Genomic DNA, 23,817 nt, shown 5'->3' on the forward strand with positions numbered 1-23,817 from the left:
TGCTGTCACTGGGCACCACCGAGAAGAACCTGGCTCCCTCTTCTTTACAAACTCCCTTTGGGTGTGTATATACACTTAAGAGATCCCCCTAGAGCCTTCTCTCCTCCCGTCTGAAGAGTCCCACATGGAATAGAGAGCATGTGAACTCAAATACTCTGTCATATAATTAAATATAATTCTAAGTTAAAGAAAAAAAATCTATTGATAGAGCTGGATAATTTTTCAGAGTAAGAGTAAGATGAGTGATCCCATAGTAGCAGTCCATTTTTTGCTGGTTTTCAAAGCAGGTTCCGTCTGTAGCTTTGGAAAGTGAGAACAGTACTGCATATTATCAATGTTCATGTACAAAAAGGATGGCAATTATTATGCTTTGTGGCCTTCCTCATACCAGGACATTATCATTCGTGTAAGTAAGCTTTTTCATGGCCTAATCAAAAGCCAATAGAATCGGTACAGGGCCTTTTTGCTGACATCATTGGCCTGTGAAGATTGTATCAATCCATTTCTATTAACTTGCCTGTTTCAGTAAGCTGCTGTTAGAAGTAGACAAGTTTATGGAGTTGTGGAGGTGCTCACAGAATTTGACATGTAATTGAATATGCTGTATCATGTCAAATCAGGAGGTCCACTGGAGGACAGCAAAAATCCCACCCTGGTTATGTGTTGCTCAAAGAATCTCAAAGTCAATGGCTGGCTAGGAGCTTCTGCTTCCTGAAGGGAAATTGAGTCTGTGCTGCTGCCTCCCACCTACTTTTTGATGACTGAGGATGGAATGAGCATGGAAGTGAAGGGAAAACATCAGATTCAAGCCAGTCATCTTAATGTTGTTGAGAATGGCTGCTGTCCCATGTCTGATGAGATGGATGTCACCCTCCGATAACTGCACAGTCTTTGGCCCATATATAGTAGCTGTTTGCAGTCAGATTGTCGCTTGGCTGGATCAAATTGGTCTTTTTTGTAGGCATGGAACAGAACAGTTACATTACTGACTGTATGATCAGTTTAGCAGACAGAGGTGAACTCCTTAATGAAAGGAATATTGCAAAGGCTCAGTTATGGTCCTTGTTTGGCAGGGAAGATGTAATTAATAATGTCACTGCAGTAAAAGTCAGCTGTTCAGTAGTCATGCTAGCTGCCAAATGTTACACGATGCAGATCCAGAAATATTTCATCCATCTGCCAATACTTTCAAATCATTCTGGCAAGGTTTCTATTTCTATTTTAAACTGTGAAAAGGGAAATTGCTCTCATTCTCTCAGTGCTGAGGATGGTGCAAGCCTCACCTTACCTACTTTTAGAGAAATAGGCAAGGGGAAAAAAAGTATTAGAGGTCATCACAGAGGTTTAATTTAGTGTCTGAATTGTAACAGACATATGCCAGAGTGATTTTGATGGTCTTTACTTTGGGGAAAGGGGTAGTGCATATCAGGATAAAATCATGTGCACCATCAGGAAATATTCCACAGAAACTTTTGAAACAAACAAGAACAACAAAACAAGGTCTATCATCTATGTGTCCTTCTTTTTCCTTCTCACACATGCTGAGCCGGTGCAATCTGCAGTATTCTCTTGGTTAGTAGTAGCATAATAGAATCAACAATAGGAGTTTTGCAGTTTCTTCCCATTTTGTTCCCAACCATACCAGTAATCACAGCTTTTTTACTGCTTCCTATGGCCAGACATGTAGATGAAGCTACTGATATACCATAGCTAATAAAATGATATGAATAATAATGGTAACTTGTGCCAATATAAGAATTCTACAAGGGCAAAAAAATATTCATCCCATTATTTTTGTCCTCATTATGAAGTACAAGCTTTGTATTGTACCTTATAAAATCTCATACAAGGTCTACAGCTTCCTCACAAGGGGAACCAGAGGGCTAGGCATTGATCTCTCCTCTCTGAGCATCAGCAATAGGACCTGAGGAAATGGAGTCAAGCTGCGACAGGGGAAGCTCAAGTTGGATATTGGGAAAAGGTTCTACGTTGAGAGGGTGGTTGCACACTGGAACAGGCTTCCCAGGGACGTAGACACAGCACCAAGCCTGTCGGAGTTTAAGATCATTTGGACTATGCTCTTAGTCATATGGTCTGAATTTTAGGGTAGACCTGGGTGGAGTCAGGAGTTGGACTTGATAATCCTTGTGGATCCCTTCCAACTCGGGATATTCTATTATTCTATGAATCCTTGTAACATCTGATCTGTTACCTTCCTGCTTTTCTAGTACAACTGTTACTGGAGATAGGTTTTAAAAGAAAAAGAAACAATTCTTATTCTTTGAAAAGGAGAAGACCTTGAAAGAATATAGACAACACAAGAAATGCAACATTAGAAAAGTGTTTCCAAACAAAGACAGAGGCAGAATCTGGAAGTCTTTTGTATAGGAAATAAAAACTGCTATAAGGGAGAAAACTGAGCATATGGAGAAGGTGAATTAAGGACTGGAGGATGTTGGGGAGAGGAAAGCTTACACAAAAACTGCAAACTTCATGGTTGATTCAGTGATTTTAAACATAAATGTGCAAAGGCTAGAGTGAGGGAAGTAGACTAAAAAGTACAAGTAGCATTCTAATGGAGGAAAAACATAGAATCATTGGCTTGGGTTGGAAGGGACCTCAAAGATCATCTAGTTCCAATGTCCCTGCCATAGGCAGAGATCCCACCACTAGATCAGGTTGCTCAGAGCCTCATCTAACATGGTCTCGAACACCTTCAGGGATGGGGCATCCACAACGTCTCTGAGCAACTTATTCCAGTGCCTCACCACCTTCTGAGTGAAGAATTTCCTCCTAACCTGTAATTGAAATCTCCCTTCTTTTAGCTTAAAACCATTCCCCCTTTTCTTGCCATTATCTGATGGAATAGAGTCACTCTCCATCTTTTTATAAGTACCCTTTAAGTACTGAAAAGTTGCAATGAGGTCACGCTGGAACATCCCTGCACATCCGGACTGCATCCCTGTTCTCTTCCCAGGCCATGTGTCCCTGCCTTTGCATTTCCTTCTTGTGCCTCAGTTTGACCAACAGGTCCTTGCTTAGCCATCCCTGTTGTCTTTCCCCCCGCCCACTTTTTTATGCAAGGGGTTGGAGAGTTCTTGCGCTCTGAGGAAATCATCCTTAAAGAGTTGCCAGATCTGCTCAGCTCCTTTGTCCCTAAGGATGGTGTTCCAGGGGATCTCATCTACTAGGTCTTTAAATACTTTGAAGTTTGCTCTTTAGAAGTTCCTGGTCCTGACTTTGCTCTTTGCCAGGCCGTAAGTCCTAGAGATCACAAACTCAACCAGGTCATGTTCACTGCAGCCCAGACTGCCTCCAATCTTGACCTTTTTAATGAACTCTTCCGCACTGGTGAGCAATGGGCCAAGTAACGCTTCTCCTCTGGTTGGTTTGTCTAATACCTGGACCAGGAAGTTGTCCTACTCTAGGAATCTTCTGGATTGCTTACAGCCTGCTGTCTAGTTTTTCAGAAGACATCTGGCTTGTTGAAGTCCCCCATCAGGATGAGAGCGTGCAAGCACCACGCTTCTTGTAGTTGAAACCTGAATGCCTCATCAACTGGCTCCCCTTGATCGGGTGGCCTATAGTAGGCCCTGACTACAACCTGTCCTTTATTGGTATTGTCTTTAACTCTCTCCCACAAGCTCTCAACCTGTCCGTGGCTGTTTCTCAGAGGCAACTCTTCACAAGTAATCCCTTCCCTAGGTAGAGGGGAACAACCCCTCCGTTCCTTCCCTGTCTATCCCTTCTGAAGAGTTTATAGCCCTCTAATCCAATGCTCCGGTTATGTGATCCATCCCACATTTCCGTGATAGCAATCAGGTCATATTTGTCTAATTGCACCATGGTTTCCAATTCCTCTTGCTTGTTTCCCATGCTGCGGGCATTGGTGTAGGGGCACTCTAGCTGGGCAATCGGTTGTATCACGTTTCCAGAACCCTTCCTGACTGCATTGGGACAGCTCACAAGTATTTCCCTGCTGGTACTTTGAGTGATAGCGTTCTCAGGTATGCTTTCTTCACGCAGAGGTGCATCCCCTTCCCCTATCGCGTCCAGTTTAAAGGCCTCCTGACAAGCCCTGCCAGCTTATTGTCCAGAACACTCTTGCCCCCCCTGGTCAGATGTGCCTCATCTGGCATCAGCATGCCTGGTGCCTCAAAAGTACATCCAAGGTCATAGAACCCAAAACCTTTGGCATGAAACCAGCCTTGCAGCCAATCATTCACTCAGCCCATTCTTATCCTTCTTCCTGGGTCCTAGTCACCAACTGGGAGGACAGAGGAGAACATTACTTGTGCTCCCAATCCCTTCAACATCTTTCCGAGGAACATAAAATCCTTTCTGATATTTCAGAGTTTACCTGTCAATTGATCCTACTTGAAAAAGTAGGAAGGGGTGGTAGTTTTGGGGACCCACCAGACTTGGTAGCCTCTTCGTAATATGAGGAATACATGCCCCAGCAGGCAGCAAACCTCTCTGGAGAGATTGTCTGGATGGCAAATGGGAGGCTCAGTGCCTCTCAGAGAGGAGTCTCCAGTGACTAACACCCTTCATGCCTTCTTTGTAGCTTCTCAAGGCAAGGTGCTATGCAAATTAAACCAATTGAATAAGAGTGGGTAACAGAAAAAAGAGATGGCAAGGGATATCTCAGAATCACAAAATGGTTGAGGTTGGAAGGGACCACTGGAGGTCTGGTCCAAGGTCCAACTTCCCTGCTCAAGCAGGGCCAAATTGATAGAGCCAGTGGCCCAGGACCGTGTTGAGATGGCTCTATAGTATCTCCAAGGAGGGAGACTTCACAGCCTCTCTGGGCAATCTGTTCCATTGCTCAGTTACCTGCACAGTAAAGTGTTTCCTGAAGTTCAGACAAAATCTCCTGTGTTTCAGTGTGTGCCCGTTGCCTCTTGTGCTGTCACTGGGCTCCACTGAAAAAGCCAGGCTCTTCTTTGCAGCCTCCTTTCAGGTGTTTATATACATTGAAGAGATCTCCCCCTCAGAGCCATCTCTTTCTAGGCTAAGACCTAGGTCTCTCAGTCTTCCCTTATGGGTGGGCTGCCACAGTCTCATAATATCTTTCTGGCTCTTCGTTGGACTCTCTCTGGTAAATTCATGTCTGTCTTCTACTGGAGTCCAAAACTGGACACAGTGCTCCAGCTGTGGCCTCACCAGTACTGAGCAGAGAAGGATCACCCCCCTCGACCTGCAGGCAATACTTTGCCTAATGCAGCCAGAGATACAATAAGCCTTATATATATATACATTTTTATATATAAATAATGCAGTACAGAAGACTATACATACATAGTCATCTAATATATATATACAGTCATCTTATATATATATATATATATATATACACGTATATATACTACAGAAAAGCATGAGATAACATTATGTAGGAAAGAAGAATGATCTAGGATGATGTTTAATCAGTAAAACTGAAGAGGAAAAGGAGAGAGAGAAAGAGCTGCTGTTTGTCAGAAAGGAGAGAATCACTAAGACAGAATCTTCTGCAGAAATGTGAGGAGAAAGACAAGAATGAAATGGCTGGAATTAGCCTGCAACTGAAATAAGGAAAAAGTACAGTAATAGCTCAAAGGCCAGGAAAGTTTGATTTAGCAAATTTCTTTATGATACTAAGTATACTACTTGAGAAAACAAACAAACAACTCACTAAGCTCTTAGTTTAAGGTTAAAGTATGCTAGTTTTGAGCCATTGTGATACATGTATTTCTGAGCTGTGAATAGCAACAGGAAAAAAAAAAAAAAAGGAAGAACTTGTTGATTATTAGAATTCATTCATGCTTTGGCAGGAGAGTCCTTCCAGTTTTTGCTAATTGGTAACAGTCCATGTTTTTAAGCTGGAGGAAGAAAAAAAGAGATTTACATTGTACCTTTTAATTTAACTCAATTTTTCTTTTGAAAAATTCAGCCTTTTTGAAATCTTGACAGCCCATTTTATAACTATGATATCTGAAAATTAAATTTAAATAAAAATTTTCAAGAAGTGCATACTTGCTGTCAATTTCTGCAAAGAAGGCAAGCAAACCAACCAAACAAAAACAGGTAGAAGTCTTAACAGCTGGAAGCAAAGCTGATTGAAAGCCAAAACCAGTTTTTGACATCAATAGCTTTTATATCAGATTCTTCGTTTAGTTCTTTTCAATGTCAAGTTCATTCAATTCTGAAAAACTGGAAGCTGAAAAAGCAGACAAACTCTTTCTCTTTGAACATGTGAAGACAATGACATATTAGTTTATTCAGTTACCATGAAAGAAAAATATATGTGTATATTGAAATAAAATACATATCATTCACTGCTTTGTAACATAGTAACAATAAAAAGAATTTGACTAAAAATACAAAGATTCTCTTGTTGACAAAAAGATTCATTAAATAACTACTGAAGAATGCTGACTGAAGAATACAAAAATTAGACAGAGTTTAAATCCATGATTTATTCAGTTTCTTGGTTTTGATTTAAATTATGAAGTTGATGGTTGGTGAAAATCATGAAGTTGGTGGTTTAAATAGCTGTGACTTAAATCAGTTTGCATTGACCTTGCCCCATTAGAAAAGCTGTTTTTGAGAACCAAGGTGGCTTCAAAGGGATCCCAGTAAAAACAGCAGGGTGCTTCTTTACCACATCTGGGGACAGTGGTGAGATCTCTGTCCAGCCTTCACCATTGCAATCTGTGTACTGTTCATAGTTTCATATTCAGAGTAAGCAAAACTAGATGTTGTGTCCAGATTGCAGATCTGTGAGTCCTTTTAACATATTTTGTTCACTGCTCTTCTTTTTATTTGATCTTTAATTTATAAACTCACTCAAATTGTTAATCACTCCGTTCCCCATTCACCATACTTCTAAAGCAGGTGGGCAAAGGAGAGCTGTGCTTCTTGCAGAAGGTTGTACTTCCTTTTAAATGCAGAGTAGTTTCTAAACCATGCAAGAATATGAGCTGCTAATCTGAGAGGTGAAAATGTTAGTTACTGCTACAGAATGTACTTGCTTTTTGTCAGATCAGGCTGAGGAAAAAGTTAACAGCTATAAAGATAACAAGCATAACTGAGGTTGGAGTTCTCGTAGGGCTTTGTATTTTACCTTTGGTTTCAGGTATTTGGTACATTTTGGCTTTCACATGGACAGTGTCAGAGCAGAAATAAGAGATCAGGAAATCACAGCATCATAGAATCACAGAATAGCTTGGGTTGGAAAGGACCTTAGTAATCATTTAGTTCCAACCCCTCATACCTTCCATTAGATCAGGTTGCCCAAGGTCCCATTTACCTGGCCTGGAAACTTCCAGGGATGAGGCACCTACAGTGTCTCCAGGAAACCTGTTCCAGTGTCTTACCACCCTCACAGAAAAGAATTTCTTTCTAATATCTGATCTAAATCTACACCCTCTTTTAGTTTAAAGCCATTATCCTTTGTCCTATCACTACACTCCCTTAATAAAGAGTCTCTCACATCTTTCCTGGAGTTCCTCTTTAAGTCCCAGAAAGCTTCTATAAGGTCTCCTGAGAGCTTCCTCTTTTTCAGGCTTAAAAACACCATCTCTTTTCAGAGGAGAGCTACTCCTGCCCTCTGATCATCCTTGTGGCCTTCCTCTACCCTCTCTTTAACAGGTCCATGTCCTGATGTTGGGGGCCCCAGAGCTGAATGCAGTACTCCAGGTAGGGTCTCACAAGAATGGAGAAGAGGGGGAGAATCACCTTCCTTGACCTTCTGGTCACATTTCTTTTGATGCAGCCCAAGATATGATTGGCTTTCAGGACTACAAGCATACATTGCTGCCTCATGTTGAGCTTCTCATCAACCAATGTCCACAAGTACTTCTCAGGGCTGCTGTCAATCCATTCTCTGCCCAACCTACATTTGTGCTTAGGATTGCCCCAGCCCAGATGTCCAGAATATGTTATAATGAAGTGTGCCCTTGTTATCTTCATTGACTAATTAAAGGACATCTTAATTGCCGTTGTATTATGAAACTGTTTTTAGGTAAAAGCGCAAAGTAATGCATAATCAATTTGAGTACAAAAGCAAGGTCAAGGTCAAGAGAGTATGAGTTGTTGAGGGTATATTTCACTCAACATAGTTGCCACTATTTAGTTTATTTGTTGCCCTTTCTGGTAACAAGAAAACATTCAGAAGGCTTTTAAAATCTTGTCAATAGAAGAGTTATGGCAAATTGTTTTATGTTACTGCCTCTCATTCAGCAACCACGTCCCCAGTTGATGGCTGTATTTTATTTGAATTCCACAACAAAAGACACTTAAAAAATAAAAGATCAGTATGACTGGTGTAAAAGCTCTGTAACTGTTGTAATCTCTGCATAAATGGATACAAAGAAATCTGTCAGAGAATTTACATTGGGATGGAACTGTCTTCTGTAGTCACAGTACTTCCCAGCTGTGACTATTGCAGTTTTGATATATTTGCCACTACGTTCAAATGTAATGTTGTCAATACAGGAGCATTTTGGCAAATATTTTGCATTTGCCAAACATTTCAGCCAAAGCTGCAAAAATACATGGGAAATCCACAGAGAACTTGCAAGAAGCCAACGATTCTTTGTGTTACAGTGAGAATCAAGACCAGCACCTTTACCTGCAGATTGCCTGGCAAGGTATTTTCATTTAAGGTTTTCTGAGAATGTAAATTCCTGTTGGAGTCTAGTATTTCCTTGTGCATTCATATCTGTTGCATTTCTCTTTGGAAAAACAAAAGTGTCATTGGACTCCATTGGGAAGCACTTTTATCTCCTTCACACTAGATTTGGTCAGATTGTTAAAGGTACAGAAAACCCAGCATGCCTACCACCTGAAGTATTTTATCCATTGGTCAGGTTAAGAGACTAAAACATGTAGTAGAAAAAAGACAGTGTCTAAACCACTGATCAGCCAGCCATTCCTGTCACTTTTCCCTAGGTGTCAGAGACATCAGGTGTTATATTTTGCTTGCAAAGTCCCTTTAGAATTATAGAATTATAGAATTATAGAATGGCTTGGGTTGGAAGGGACCTTAAAGATTATCTAGTTCCAAACCCCTGCCTTCCAACCCCCCCTGCCATGGGCAAGGATGCCACCCACTAAATCAGGTTGGCAAAGGCCTCATCCAGCCTGGCCCTGAACACCTCCAGGGATGGGGCATCCACAACTTCTCTTGGCAAGCTGTTCCAGTGTCTCACTACCCTTACAGTGAAGAATTTCCTCCTAATGTCTAGTGTATCGTGTTATAGTTTCAGACCATTTACCCTTGTCCTGTCATTATCTACCCAAGTAAAGAGTCCCTCTCCATCTTTTTTATAAGAACCTTTTTAAGTATTGAAAGGTTGCAATGAGGTCTCCCTGGAGCCTTCTCTTCTCCAGGCTGAACATCCCCATCTCTCTTTCTTCATAGGAGAGGTGTTTCAGCCCTCTGATTATCTTTGTAGACCTTCTCTGGACTCACTGTAACAGGTCCACATCTTTCTTGTGCTGGGGACCCCAAGCCTGGACGCAGTTCTCCAGGTGGGGCCTCATGAGGGCAGAGTAGAGGGGGACAATCATCTCCCTCGACCTGCTGGTCACACCTCTTTTGGTGCAGCCTAGGAGGCAGTTGAATAGAATCATAAAATTGTGTTTATAGAATCATAAAATATTCTTTATAGAATCATAAAACATTCTCTATAGAACCATAAAATGGTTTGGGTTGGAAGGGACCTTAAAGATCATCTAATTCCAACACCGTTGCAGTGGGCAGGGACACCTTCCACTAGACCTGACCAGGTTGCCCAAAGCTCCGTCTGGTCAGGCTTTGAATGCTTCCAGGGATGGGGCATCCACAGGTTCTCTAGGCAACCTGTTCCTCATAGTAAATTTCTTCCTTATATTTAATCTAAATCTAACGTCTTTTTGTTTAAATCCATTACCCCTTGTTCTGTCACTGCACTCCCTGATAAACAGTCCCTCTCCGCTTGTGATAGTATTCAAAGTTATTTTTCAGTTATGAATCCTTAAGGTCCTGGATTTTTCTTTGCTAGCTCAATTCCTCTTTAGTCTGGCATGTGGAAAAGAGAGATACATGAGCTTCCACTTGCCATATGTCCTTGTTTGTCTTCCTGTTCTATTAGCTTTCTCTCACCTTTTCTGGGGCTGCCCCTTTTAGGTTCACCTCTTTCTGTTCTTCTGAAATTACCTCATCACAAACTCTGCTGTCTCTGATTTATTGGCAGTGCATGTCTGAATACTAAATATATACACGTCATGAATACTTGCATGTTAGTGTAAAGTAATTGCAAGACCTGTTAATCTTTGCTGAGATTTAGAGTTAGGTGGCTAGGCATTCTCTTGTCCCAGTTTCTTCTTCCAGCGTTTCAGATTCCAAAATAGCATTGCATCTCTTATCTGGGAACAGTGATTCCTTGTATAGCTTTTCTGATACAAAGATTGTTTTGTGATGGTATATGAAAAAGTTGTGTAATGGTGATGAAGCAGCCCCATGTCTTTCTCATCCTTTTTGTTATACTCTTCTTTACTTCAGTTCTGTCTATGTCAATGTGAGGGGACCTTGGTATTTGAAAAAGTCCAATAATACAGTTCTTGTATGAGCTATTTGCGAAATGTTTTTATGTTGATGTTTGCTGATTCTTTGTTTTGTACAAAGGCTCTATGAATGAAAGTTCCAGGAATACATATCATGTAGAACCAGATACAATAGGAATGTGCTTTTTGACTTGCTCTGATGGTAGCTGGATCATGGAAGTTGCTCAACACTGAGCAGATCAGACCTGGCCTCAGTAGTGCCTTAACCAAACCATACTGGCATCTGTTTCTCTGCTGGTTCCTTGTTGTTGTAGTGGGTTTTGCAAGCACATATTTTTAGAGCTTTCTACATAAAATTGAAACATTTCCTTTTCTTCTTAATTCCATAACAAGTCATCTTCAGCCTCCTTTCAGACAAGACTGTGAAAGGCTTTTCTGCTGTTTTTTCTCGGAAGGAATGAAGGAATGGAAGACAGTTTGTAGCATGAATCTGTATTTAAGCAGTCTAATGCCACTGTCATTTATTTGTTTTGAGATAGCAAAAGTATTTATCTACCTGGAATTGGCTGATTCTTTGTACTGAATTTTCATGTTTCTTCCTGAGCTGGTGTGATTGCCTGTCTTTCATTTTCCTGACACAGATCTGTGGACAGAAGAGTGAGATTTAGTTCACTGACAAGTCATCTGTCTACTTTGATGGATATAACTCTTCTCACTGTAGCATATGGCTGCCCTCCTACCCCCTCTTATTTATTTGCCCCCTGTCTAATGTCAGTTCTTGTCATCAGGCTCTCTGAAGGGAAATTTGGTTCAGCCTTGTAATATTGCCAGCAGGCTAGAGGTGGAAGGTTTAATTTGCCTGTGCTTTTTTAAGTCTGTGAAAATAATAAGATAGAGATGATCCAAGCAATGGATGGATAACATGTAACATCTTTTTAATTGAAGATCTCTTGCCAAAGTACTTAAGAATATTTCAGAGGTGTTCCCAGTTCATTTGGGTGATGTTGTTTGCCAGGCAGAAGATTCAAAATAGAACATACTACTGAAGAGAGAGAGGATAAGCTTTGAATACTGCTAAAGAAAAATTAAATCTGCACTGAACTAGCCAGTTGTAATACAATTTCTTCTTTTGTATATCTAATATAGTTCCTGCTTATCTTGTTCCCAATGAATGTTGAGCAAAGCTATTCACCTTTTATTATCATCACTTTTTTAACATAGAATTGTAGTTTAATACCAAGAAGAACAGATAATGCTCAGGGTAAACAACTCTTTTTTTTTTCTTTTTTTTTTTTCCCCACCTTCATTCCCATTGCCTCTTATATTTTAGTATTGACCTGCTGATTTTACTAAAAGCTTAAAAAATACAAGTTCATTGGGGACCAGAAGACATGCTGACTTCCAGTTATACTTATTTTTTACTCCTTAGTCAGTTGTCAGTGGTGCCAGAAAATGTCATGAATCAGAAGGGAGACTGAATTTCCTATAGTTTTGTGTTCTTTTAGCATGCTAACTGACCAAGAGAAAAATGCTCATAGTGGTCCAACTTAGTACATGACTTACACAGATACTGTGACTGCTTCACAAACCACTCCTGTAGGCATTTCTTCACACTGATTCCTTACATCTTGTCTCAGAAGTACCTCCAACTGCTGAAAGCAAAGTGGATTTGCAAAATGTAGTTTAAGCACCTTTTGGCATCTTTTGTGCTGATGGAGATATCTCAGTGTTTGAACACTTTCTTGTGCCCTGTGGTATGTCTTCAAGAGAGCATCTTAAATCACGTTAACTTCTTTGGGGTTCAAAAGTTTCTCAGTATTTTCTAGACAAATTTGGATGAGTGTTACTGACAGTTGTTCCAACAAGTCCTTGAAACATCTCTTTGTTTGCTTGGTTTGGGTTTTGGGTGGTTTGTTTTGTTTTGTTTCTCTTTTGTAACTACTACTTTTGTTTTGGTATTAAAGCACACGAGAGGATAAACAGGCTTCAGGAAGATTGGCTTGGGAAGAAATAGGCACATTAGTAACCAATAATGAATACAGCTAACCAGATTTCTTGAGGTCATGCCAGTGAATGCTGAACATATACATGTATGTTTGACAGTGAACTCACCACAAGGTTGTGGCACAGAAAGTGCCCATGAATAAATAGGTGGGGACATCCAACTCAGAAGAAAGTACCACAGACACATTCCCTTGCATTTGTGCAAATACACAGTATATGAATTTGGCCTATAGTTTTAAACAACCATACAGTTAAGTTTTCAGAAGGCTTTAATGCAGCTACTCAAAAGCTACAACACTGGGGGAACTCAATAGATCATGGCTCCCTTTGCTTTTCTGCCATTGGAATAAAGAAGGATTTTTTGTCTTGTTTGATACATTTTTCTTTGGGCTTTCATATACTGGAATTTGGAGTGTTATTTACATGTGCTGTTTACCCTCACAGATACATTTTTATTCTGGAAACCACATTAGTAAAAATATCTCTTCCTGATGATATCTAAATAAGGAGTTGAGAAGTCTACTTAACATGTCCAAACACTTGAGTTCTGTTTTTCAATCCGTATATTAAATGTTCTTGGAAAGAGGCTTTATTGAAGAGATGAATCAAAATATCTTTATTAGCCAAATCCTTCCTTTTAACATCTACAAACCTTGTACTTTTTTATGCTGGGATAGTGATTAAGGATTGCAGTAGAATATTCTGCTAATCATTCAAAGACCAGGAAAGACAAAATTCCGTTCTTTTTCTATTCTGCAGCTCTAAGGGCTTAATTAAGCAGCATTGCCTATTTGCTCTTGCTATCAAACTTGGCTCTGAGTGTTTCTGTGGAGTAGGTGAATTCAGCAGATCTTCCTGTCCAGCTGGTTTTCATATTGGATTCTCATTTCAGGCAAAATTAATTTTATGGAAATAATTAGGACAATAAAAACATCTTAAAATGATGTTCAATTTCCATTTTTGAAGCAATGTTATTATATAGGGAAAAACTCTAAACTTGCATTTTTTCACAAGTATCTTCAAAAAGTTTTGCAGTAAAAGAGAACATTGCAATTTGCTTCCTTGTTTCAATTTCAAGTCTGCATAGATAGGCTCATTTGCATGATTTAGAGAGACTGAGCCTAATCCCCAAACTCTGCATTACAGAAAGGTATCTTTACAGTTGCATGGTTTTAGGAAACAGGGCTTAATGCTGAGGACTACGTTGTTAGGCTGATGGATTTTCATTCATTATGATGTCTTGAGTCTTGTTCTGCTACCAACCCTTTGCTTACTATTGAGGAAAAAAAAAAAAAAAAAGGTTTAATACAAGGAATATGTAAAGACTTTGTTATTGTGTCCTTAAAGAACTATTGTTGTCATATCTGTTATCAAGGACATGTTTAATAATGGCATGTTCTACTTGGGCATGATTTCCCCTTAGTGAATTCATGTGGACTAATTACAAGCACCTTCTTCATGTGTTTTGAAAGGGGCTCCAGGCTTAGTTGCTCCATTGCCTTCCCAGGGTTGAGATGTGACTGGCCAGTGTGTTCCCTGGTTCTTCCACTTGGATAGGAGAGAGATTTGTTTTCTTCATAGTCTTTTCAGTAACCTCTCCCAGCTGCTGTGACATGTTAAAAGTAATCAAGAGTGGCCTTGCAATGACATCAGCTATGCCACTTAGCACTTCTGGGTGCTTCCTGTCAGGCCCTGTGGAGTTACATATGTCCAATTTGTTAGAACTGCTCCCTTGCCCGATCCTTCTCCAGACTTTCACTCTGTCCTTAGGAGCCTGCTTTTAACAGTGAAGACCGAGGCAAAGAAACCATCAAGCACTCTGGCATTTTTAGTGTCCTTTGGCATCAGTACCCCTGTCACATTTACAAGTGGACCCACATTTTCCTTAAGCCTCCTTTTTGTTCTTCATGTTATTGGAGAATCCCTTCTTGTTGTCCTTGACATCCCTTGCCAGATGCAACTCTAGATAGGCTTTGGCTTTTCTAGTCTCTTTCCTGCATGACTGGACAGCGTCTCTTTATACCTTCTGTCTCACCTGTCCCTCCTTCGACCTCTTGTACACTTACCTTTTATGATTTAGTCTGGAGTTTATTGATCATTTGTGTGGGCTTTCTGTAGCCTTTGCTCAATTCCCTGCTTGTTGGGCTGGAGCATTCTTAAGCATGAAGAAGGTGATCCTTGTATATCAGCAGTTCTCTTGGAACTCTCTTCCTTTCAGGGCTGTATCCCATTGGAGTCTTACAAGCAGATCAGTAGTACAGCTACCACTGATAACGCAGGATATACCACTTCAGTATGACTTCAACAACTTTTAAGCAAGATCTTGTGAAAAATCAATTTGTGAAAAATCCATCAACCATACCATTTATAATGAGCACAACAAATCTATTAGCTTTAGTAGGCTTATGGGGAAAGCTCTTTTGCCCTTTATGAGGAATCAGCATACTTCTGTGTGTGTCTCTCAAAGGAGGACAACACAGCAGGGCACAAGCAATCTAAGAGATTTCTGAAAAGGGACATGGATGATTGAGCAGTCAACAAGCAAAGGTACTCTTTTGGACATTTTGCTTATAAACAAGGAAGAACTAGTTGGGGATAGCCTTGTGGAGTTCAGGATCCCGTGATGAGGGAGCAGGGCAAAAAGCAGGACCACAAACAGGACTGAAAACTTTCATCTCTTCAGAGACTGAGTAGTATAGGTACCGCTGATTCACAAGTTAGCCAGTGGCAGCTGCCCCAGCTTCTGGCAAAGTCCCTGTGCCCTTTCCCAGCTTCCTCAGTAGCCATTTACCATGGCAGCCGCTCCCCTCTTCCAGTCATGAGGTCTATTCTGATAGGCGGGCATGGCCAGCCTCCCTTGCAGGTTTACCTACAAGTACATCAGACCCTCAGGGCCCTTCCACTGGGTGCATGGAAGCTGCTTGGAAAGCACTGACTGGCAGTTTTCATGGCTGATCAGAACCATGCAGTTTTTCTTTTTACCTACATGGCTACTCTCCAAACAGCACTCTCTTTCCTGAAAATATCATGTCCTTCTTAAAGCACAACACTTTAGGTATTGCTTTCCAGACGGAGCAACTGCAGCATGCCCTCTCCACAGCTTATGGATACCATTGTGTCTTTTTGTACATAACCTTTGAACAGCTTTTTAAACTGTATGCTATAGTACAAAATGACCAGATAGTATTTGTTTTGTAAAATACGAATATGAAGCTTTCCATACAACAGAAAATATGTTTCAGAACACCCAGACATACATCTTTTGAAACTGTTTTCATAAATATATGCTTTAAATAAAACTTACAACCCAACCACAAGGATATGTGTGATCTTTAACCCCACCCTATTCCAACGTATTTCTTTAAATGGACACCATAGACAGCAAAGGTTTAATATTTTATGAATATTTTGTTTTTAACAGTAAACTTTACAGGGTGAACCACTGGGCTTTAGGTATCTCTCTTTTTAGGTTGTGTGTGTAGTGCGTCTTGGTCCTTCTCGGTCACTTTTAGTTGTTTCAAGGTATCTGTGTAACTCGTGAAAGAAAATGGCTCATTCACCACAGCTATGGCATTCTAACCTTTAGGTGTTCTTAGGCTTACAAAGTGCACAAATCTAGGGGACACATCCAACCCAAACAAGTGAGATGGACTCCTTGATGACATCTCCTTTGTGTGCAAAACTTCCCTGGTTGTCCCAAGAAAAGATATGCTTATGTTGCCATAGTTTACCTAGGAGCACATGTGAGTTCTTGCAATACCAGGGATGCACATTATCCAGTACTTCCTGAACTACTAGATTGGCGTCCTCAGGAGTCTGCAGAGGTTTTTCCACTTTTGTCTTGTTTTATTCCAGAAAAAAATGAGCTATTTTTCCCCCTTTCCTGATTCCTCTGTTTCACATATGCCAAGGACTTTTGAAAAACAGCTGTATAAACCTTAGCTTTCTTGTTGGCCATTAAGCCTACTTTCTGGAGAACATTCCTCATTCTAGCATCCAGAGCAGATGGTGTCAGCCCTCTTGTTTTCCTGGGACGATGGTAGCACCCTTCAAGCTTATCTGCAGGCACCAGATACATTTTCTCCACATATATTCCATCACTGCTTTACCAAAAACCCTGTGATAAGTAGAAGAACAAAACTTGGAAAACTAATAAACCTACTTGTTTGCTTCACCAGACACTTCTTTCTTTTGAAGGACATATTTTTTCTACTCAGTCTTTTAATCAACATATGGCCACTTTTCAGTATGTGTATGTGGTGAGGTGTTAATGGAATGTTCCCCTTCAAGGCATTCAGAGCAATTTCAGAAATGGCCTTTATCAGGCCATCAGAAGCTGTGCAGATATTACTTTTCTCTGGGAAGGACTGGATCAACAGCTCCAGGAGAGACAGGTTATTCTTCAGACATAGGAACATCACATTCCCAAGCCCGTACCAATAGCAACACAAGGTGTTAGACCAACTATTTTCTGTATATTACAAAATATTAGGTATATTTCTTTTTTTCTATCTTTTTCTTTACCTTTTTTATCTCTTTTTCTCTTTTGTCCTTCCTTTTTTTTTTTTTATTTTTTATTTTTTTTTTTTTCTGTAACTCATATAAGAAAACTGCAAAGGCAAAATCTGAGCCCCTCTGAGTAAATGAATGGAATTGGTAAGCTTTGAATCTTCCCCTTCCTCCTTTAACTCATTTGCTTAATAGAGTACGTTGTGGTCTCAACAGAGCAGTTAATGCATTGTAATATTTTGAAAAATCCCTTTATTTGTCTTGATAATCTTTCTGGACAATCAAGTTAATATCTTACAACACTTCAGTTAGTCTGCACTGAAACAAGATTAAGGACTGCTGTGTCTGGTGAGGTAAAAAAAGTGAAAAGGAATTAATAAAATGACTTAAAATATTTTTGCTTTTTTCATTGTCCAGGATTCATTTGTACCAGAGGGAAAGAGGTGGATCCAGTGAGAATAAATAGCTGTGAGATCATTTTCACAGTGATCACCTTATATCAGAAATGAGATTGGTAGAGAATAAAGGGTCAGAGAAAGCTATTTTACTGCTAGAATTTTTGCAAGCTTGAGATGATATGGCTGTATGCAATTCAGTCCCAAGACAGTGAAATTATTTGGGATATTTTTAAAGAGCATGAATGATAATTTGGTCTGGGACCTAAGGTCAAAGGATAAATTTTAGCATCAAGAGTACAGCTACTCAGTAGGTTGATAAAGGAGGTACAAACAGAAGAAAGCATAAAAACTGAGGAGTTCCTCTGGAGAGAAGAAAAATAAAATGTGATGTACGCTAAGAGTATGTTAGCACTGTTTGGAAAGGGATGCCTCCTTGTGGAAGTTTTTAGGATCTTTCATCAACTCGCAAATCTTCCTGACTACTTACTCTCTTCTGTCATTGTAGATCATCCTTTTGGCATAGATGAGCCTTGGTGTTTAATATTGCCACCATCAAATGATTTTATTATGTAATCTGAACTTTCAATGTATTTTTGGTATGGACAAATCTTATTTTGGGAAGATTAAAGTCTGTGAAATGGAGAACTTGCCTTAGCTTGCCCAGTGGGCCTGTGAAATCAGCCATAGTGAGAACGTAGTCAGTGCAGACATTGGGGTACAACTGAATAATGCACTAACATTCATAGTGAAAAATCTCAAAAGGGAACTATAATCACATTGTGTAGATTGGCATGTTGACCCAATAACCACAGCAGTTTGAAAGTTGTCTTCAGCAGAACTTTAGAATTGCAGGAGGAAGAGCAGTGTCAAACAACAGGAAAGCTGTAAGAACTAATCCTAAAACACAACCAGGCTACTGGGACTGGCCAATGGAAAGTTATGACAAATATTTATTGAAATTATGTTGATCATAACATAACCCTTGCCTGCCCTAGGGTGAGGAACTATGGGGCTGGTACTCTGAGAGATTGTGGATGACTGTGCAAATATATGTGATGAGGCATTCTTTCAAGTAATGTTTTTTCCTTCCTACAGAAAAATTGTATTGGGCTGTGTTGCTGGGAGATAAATTGTTAACCCTGGTTTCATGTGCTGAGTCTTTAAAAATAGGGTTCTGCCATCCAGTGGCTTTTGAACAGATTTATCAGTGTAAGTTACATGACCAAGTATAAGTAAAAACTTTTAGTTTCATGTTGTTTCAGTACCAAGCCAGTGAGAACATTACTGCAGAGCAGTTACCTGTGAAATTAATTGAGAAATACCTTCCTTTTGGAGAGTGGGTGAAGGAGTCAGTGCCATTTATTTTAATGGTGAAATCTTTCTTTTGTTTATCTCTTTGCAGTTATGTGGCTGTGGGCTCCTGGGCGTGGGCATCTGGCTGTCAGTGTCACAAGGAAACTTCGCCACATTTTCTCCTAGCTTTCCATCTCTTTCAGCTGCCAACCTAGTCATTGCCTTTGGCACAGTCATCATGGTGACCGGCTTTCTGGGCTGCCTGGGTGCTATCAAGGAAAACAAGTGCCTACTTCTGAGTGTAAGACATCAATATTTCTTTTCACTAAGACCAGTTACTGTTGTTTTGCGATTATTTTACTTAAAAATATTTTCACCAGTGCAAAATAGTCCTGTGGATCACTGTAATGTATTCCTTAACCTTCAGTCTTCTGTATGATTACAATATGACATTCCACAGGTTTGGTTACAGAGATACTGGTGCATTAGCAAATGTAGCCTTGTTACTGTGTAAACTAAGGTATTAGATAACAAAGCAAATTACTATCAGTTACTTCTGAATGGTTAAACGTGAACTGTGGGTTCAACTGGATAGCCTTTCTGGAAATGTCTTTTAGAAGGATTGGCTGGAAAATCTTAAGCACAGCTGTTTTTGGATGCCACTCACAGTTGCTCATGGCTATTTTCTACTTTGCCTTACTTTAGATAAGGCCTGTGTCAGAGGCTGGTGGAAAGCATATGACCTGAAGTCAGCATCTCTGCTTGGTATCAGCAGTAAAAATAAATAAATAAAATAAAGAAATAAATAAACACATAAATCCTTAGCAGCCCAGCCATTGTCCAGCATAGAAACAGAATTTGGGAACCCCTCTCAGAAAATATACCGTGGGTCGCTCCTCTTGCATAAATCCAGGGGGTTTCATCATGATCCTTTCCACCCTGAGGAGAAGGTGAGAGGAGTGCTTCCAAAGCAGACAGGTTCCAACTCAGTTGCAGTTTTCAATCAGAGGTGCTGTGACATTAAGGAGCATGTGAGTTTTTCTTGTGTAAATATCTTCCTTATATGGTATTGGGGAATAGCTGAGCAGTGTTCCCTAGACCACTTCAGAAAATTAAACTGGAGAAGAAATGTGCACTTGTTCCCTATCTGCTGCTTGTTTTTATCATACAGTTAGGAAAGGACATAGAGAACAATAATAACGGTATCTATGTTGTTCATGCACATGAGCTACAACACCAACAGAAACTTTTTGTTCTCTTTAAGAGTGTGTTTATATTCTTACAAGGCTCTGCAGAAGTCTTTTGGTACAGATTACCACGAGTTACTGATTGGGGAGCTTGCTGCATCTCGTACTCCATCTTCCCCAGTGCCTAAATGGGAATACTGTGGTTATGTGTTATACCACTAGTACCTAGAAGGCTGCTACTGGGCATGAAAATTAATTAGAAACTGCTGAAGTGCATCTCTCTCTGCCCCCTGCAGAGAGAGATCTGAACTACAGACAGTTGGAAATAGAAGTGCTGAGTAATGTGTATAGAAATAGGTAGTCAGATCTGTTCCCACCTAATAGGGAGCCACTGCCATGCCATATCACATTGATCTCTATGACAGTGAGCTTAGCATCTGTTTTGTAGATTATATAAAGGAAAGAGGCTGGGCTAAGTGCATTGCTGAAACAAGAAAACTGATAGTAGGGGGAAAAAGAATTAGAGACCACTACACAGTGAGCTTCCTCATTGATATCGACAGAAGCTTTAGTGACAATATAGTATTAAGATGTCTGACCTGTTTGAAATCAAACATGTATTTTTTGTAAGAGAGGGAAGGTTTGGAGGACAAGGCCAACAATCTTCAGTTTTCACCTCTCTATTTGGCAAATGTGTATACACAGTCTCTTTTTCTTTCTTCTAGTTTTTCATCGTTTTGCTGATAATTCTCCTGACAGAGCTGATATTACTGATTTTGTTCTTTGTTTATATGGACAAGGTAAGCAAATATGCCACAGGTTAATTATCTGTACTAACAGGTAAACCAGGTTGAGTTTGCTTTTGTTAGGTGAATGTATGTGGGTTTTCCTTGCTCTTCACTTTGGTGAAGGTTTAACCTTGAGACTTTGGCTGTTTTCTATAAGCTGCTTCTGGGGGAGGAAGGAAGTGATGAGAAGGGCAAACAGGAGAAAAGAATATACTGAGAATGCAGTTCCCTCCCTGAAATGAAACCATTGTCCAGAGCCTGCTTTTGAGTCCTCTCTGGAAGCTAAGATACCTATGAATATAGCTTGTTTATGTCTCTGCAAAAAGTTGATAATCTTGTGGACCTGGGTTGTGGAAGGTCTTGGTTTGGATGTTGTTACCCTCTTAGGGCCAACCCTTCAACAGCACCAGAGGAGCAGGGAGCAAGGCCTGGGGTATTCTCAGGGGATTCCAGATGCCACCAGCTGAATGACTTGACTGGGCTGCCTCAGAGAGTTTGACACAGTTGGGGAGAGGATCAATAGACAGCTTTTCATAAAGCCCATTTGTAAGAAGTTAGCCTGCTATCTAGTGAAGATTAAGAGGAGCAGGTACAGCTCACTGGCTTGGCAGATAGGTAAGAATGGAAAAACCTTGGGGAATCAGAGGGCTCTACTGAACACAGGACGGAGCCTTATGCTATGAGCTTATCCAGACTCATTTAAAAACTGAGCTCTTACCAGATTTATCTCTTCCCATGTTGTCATTATGATATCTGCCACTTCCAGGGAGTTGGAGTGAACTTCCTGAGGGTGGTGAGGTACTGGAACAGATTGCCCAGAGAAGTTGTGGATGCCCCATCTCTGGAACTATTTAAGGCCAAGTTGGATGGGGCTTTGAGCAACTCGCTCCCTGCCTGTGGTAGGGAGGTTGGCACTAGTCAAAGGTCCCTTACAACCCAAACCATTTTATGGTTCTATGATTCGGTGATTCCAACTTCCTCCTCTGAAGCAAGGACACTTTTGAAAATTTTAAATCCTGCAAGCCTGTGCCCACAAGCAGAACAATGATAATGCCCTTTTGCAATTGATTCTATATTGGCCATTGATTACAGACTGCCTGAACCTGTGCAAAGGACAACTAAGTTAAGTTTGGGAGACTGGGACTCTTGTTTTATGATATCAGCAAATTAAAGTAGACCACAGGTTAGAGGCAGGAGAGGCTGCTGTGGGATATTGCCAACATCTGTATGTTAAGACTTAACATAAGCTCAGCATATTTCTGCTGATCACTCTTCAGTTATTTTGGTTCAGGTAATTATATGATGGATTCTAACTAGAGGGAAAGCTGTTTGGTCTCCATTCTCATGAAAATTAACCCAAGATTTTGCAATCTTAGGGATAGACTAGGCCTTGGAGGTGCTGAAAGTCTTTGCTGAAAGAGACCTTGTGAGAGTCTTGAAGCTAAGAGAGATCTTTTTTATCCATGTTAAGTTTTTGGTGAGAAAATGTAAGAGATGTGTTCTGTATTCAAGTCTGTACCATTTGGTTCTGTCCTATAAATAGCAGCACATTGACTTTTTGTATTTATATGATGTAGGTCAGTGAGAGCGCAAAGAAGGATTTAAAGGAAGGTATGAAGCTGTACAATTCAGAAAATAATGTTGGACTGAAAAATGCGTGGAATATCATTCAAGCAGAGGTAACACTTTTTCTCATTAGAAAAAAATAATCGCAGTTGGACCACAAAGGCTGCCACAGTCTGTTAAATGTAGCATCCATGCCCAGTCTAAAAGGTGGCTAATGCAGGCTGTTTTCTGGTTTTGCACTCTTGAATATCAAGGGAGTATTGTGAAATGCAAAATCAAAGTGTACTTTGTAAGATGAAAGACACTCGCTGTCTGAGATTCTCTATTCCTGTCACTTAGAAATACAATCTGAAACATGGAAAAGCAGCAAAAACTGCATAGATTGAACTTCAGCTCTGACAGCTAGCATTTCACAATTCAGGACTTTAAAAACTAAGACACCTTGAATATGAATATAGGACTGCTTTTTCTCACCCCCCCCTTTTTTTTGAACGTCATTAAGCATTTGCTTTTAGAGATCACTGGGCACAGAGAACTTTAAAAACACAGAATTTCTGTAGCATCCTTTTTGAAAGCATACAGTAGTTTAGTGGAAGTAAAGAAGTAAAGAAGCCTCACCTCAGTGAGTAAGATCATGAAACAGATCCTCCTGGAAGCTATGTCAAAACACATGGAAGACGGGGATGTGACTAGAGACAGCCAATGTGGCTTCACCAAGGGCAAATCGTGCCATCTAGTGGATTTCTCTTGTGGAGTGACTGCATCAGTGGACAAGGGAAGAACTACTAATATCATCTATCTGGACTTCTCTAAGGCCTTTGATATAGTCCCCCACTATTCTTGCCACTGAATTGGAGGGCTATGGGTTTGAAGAATGGGCAGTTAGATGGATGAAGAATTAGCTGGAATGCTGCATCCAGAGAGTTATAGTCAATGACTCAGTGTCCAAGTGGAAACTAGTAATGAACGATGTCCCTCAAGGGTCTGTGCTGGAAGCAATACTATTAAATGTCTTCCTCAGTGACATAGGGATTTGGATTGAGTGCACCCTCAGCAAGTTCATGGATGACACCAAGCTGACTAGTGCAGTTAATATACTAGAGGGAAGGGATGTTATCCAGAAGGACCTTGGCAGGCTTGAGGAGTGGTCCCATGTGAAGCCTTTGAAGTTCAGTGGGGCCAAGTACAATCCCCAATATCATCACAGACTGAGTGGTTAATTAATCACAGACTGGGTGATTAGAGAGCAGCCCAACAGAGAAGGACTTGGGGTACTGGAGTTGAAAAATTGGACATGAGCCATCAATGTGCCCTTGCAGCCCAGAAAGTCAATAGTATCCTGTGCTGCATCAAAAGAGGTGTGACCAGAAGGTTGAGGGATGTGATTCTTTCTCTGCTTTCATGAGATCCTACCAGGAGTACTGCACCCAGTTCTGGGGTCCTCAGTACAGGAAAGACATTGACCTGTTAGAGCAGGTCCCAAGGAAGGCCATGAAAATGATCAGTGGGCTAGAGCACCTCTCCTATGAAGAAAGCTTGAGA

At 40.4% G+C, this 23,817-nt stretch overlaps 1 protein-coding gene across 2 annotated transcripts in view; it reads left to right on the plus strand.

Annotated features, from left to right (window-relative positions):
- TSPAN9 (tetraspanin 9) overlaps positions 1–23,817 on the plus strand; it is a 170,727-nt gene that overhangs the window by 141,219 nt on the left and 5,691 nt on the right. For both annotated transcript variants that reach the window (XM_027449837.3, XM_072043110.1), the window contains 3 exons: positions 18,844–19,035; positions 20,647–20,721; positions 22,287–22,388. In XM_027449837.3, coding sequence (XP_027305638.2) covers positions 18,844–19,035; positions 20,647–20,721; positions 22,287–22,388 — 369 coding nt within the window. The remainder of the gene's footprint in view (positions 1–18,843; positions 19,036–20,646; positions 20,722–22,286; positions 22,389–23,817) is intronic.

The sequence above is a fragment of the Anas platyrhynchos genome, chromosome 1 (genome assembly GCF_047663525.1).
Source record: "Anas platyrhynchos isolate ZD024472 breed Pekin duck chromosome 1, IASCAAS_PekinDuck_T2T, whole genome shotgun sequence".
Lineage (NCBI taxonomy): Eukaryota > Metazoa > Chordata > Aves > Anseriformes > Anatidae > Anas > Anas platyrhynchos.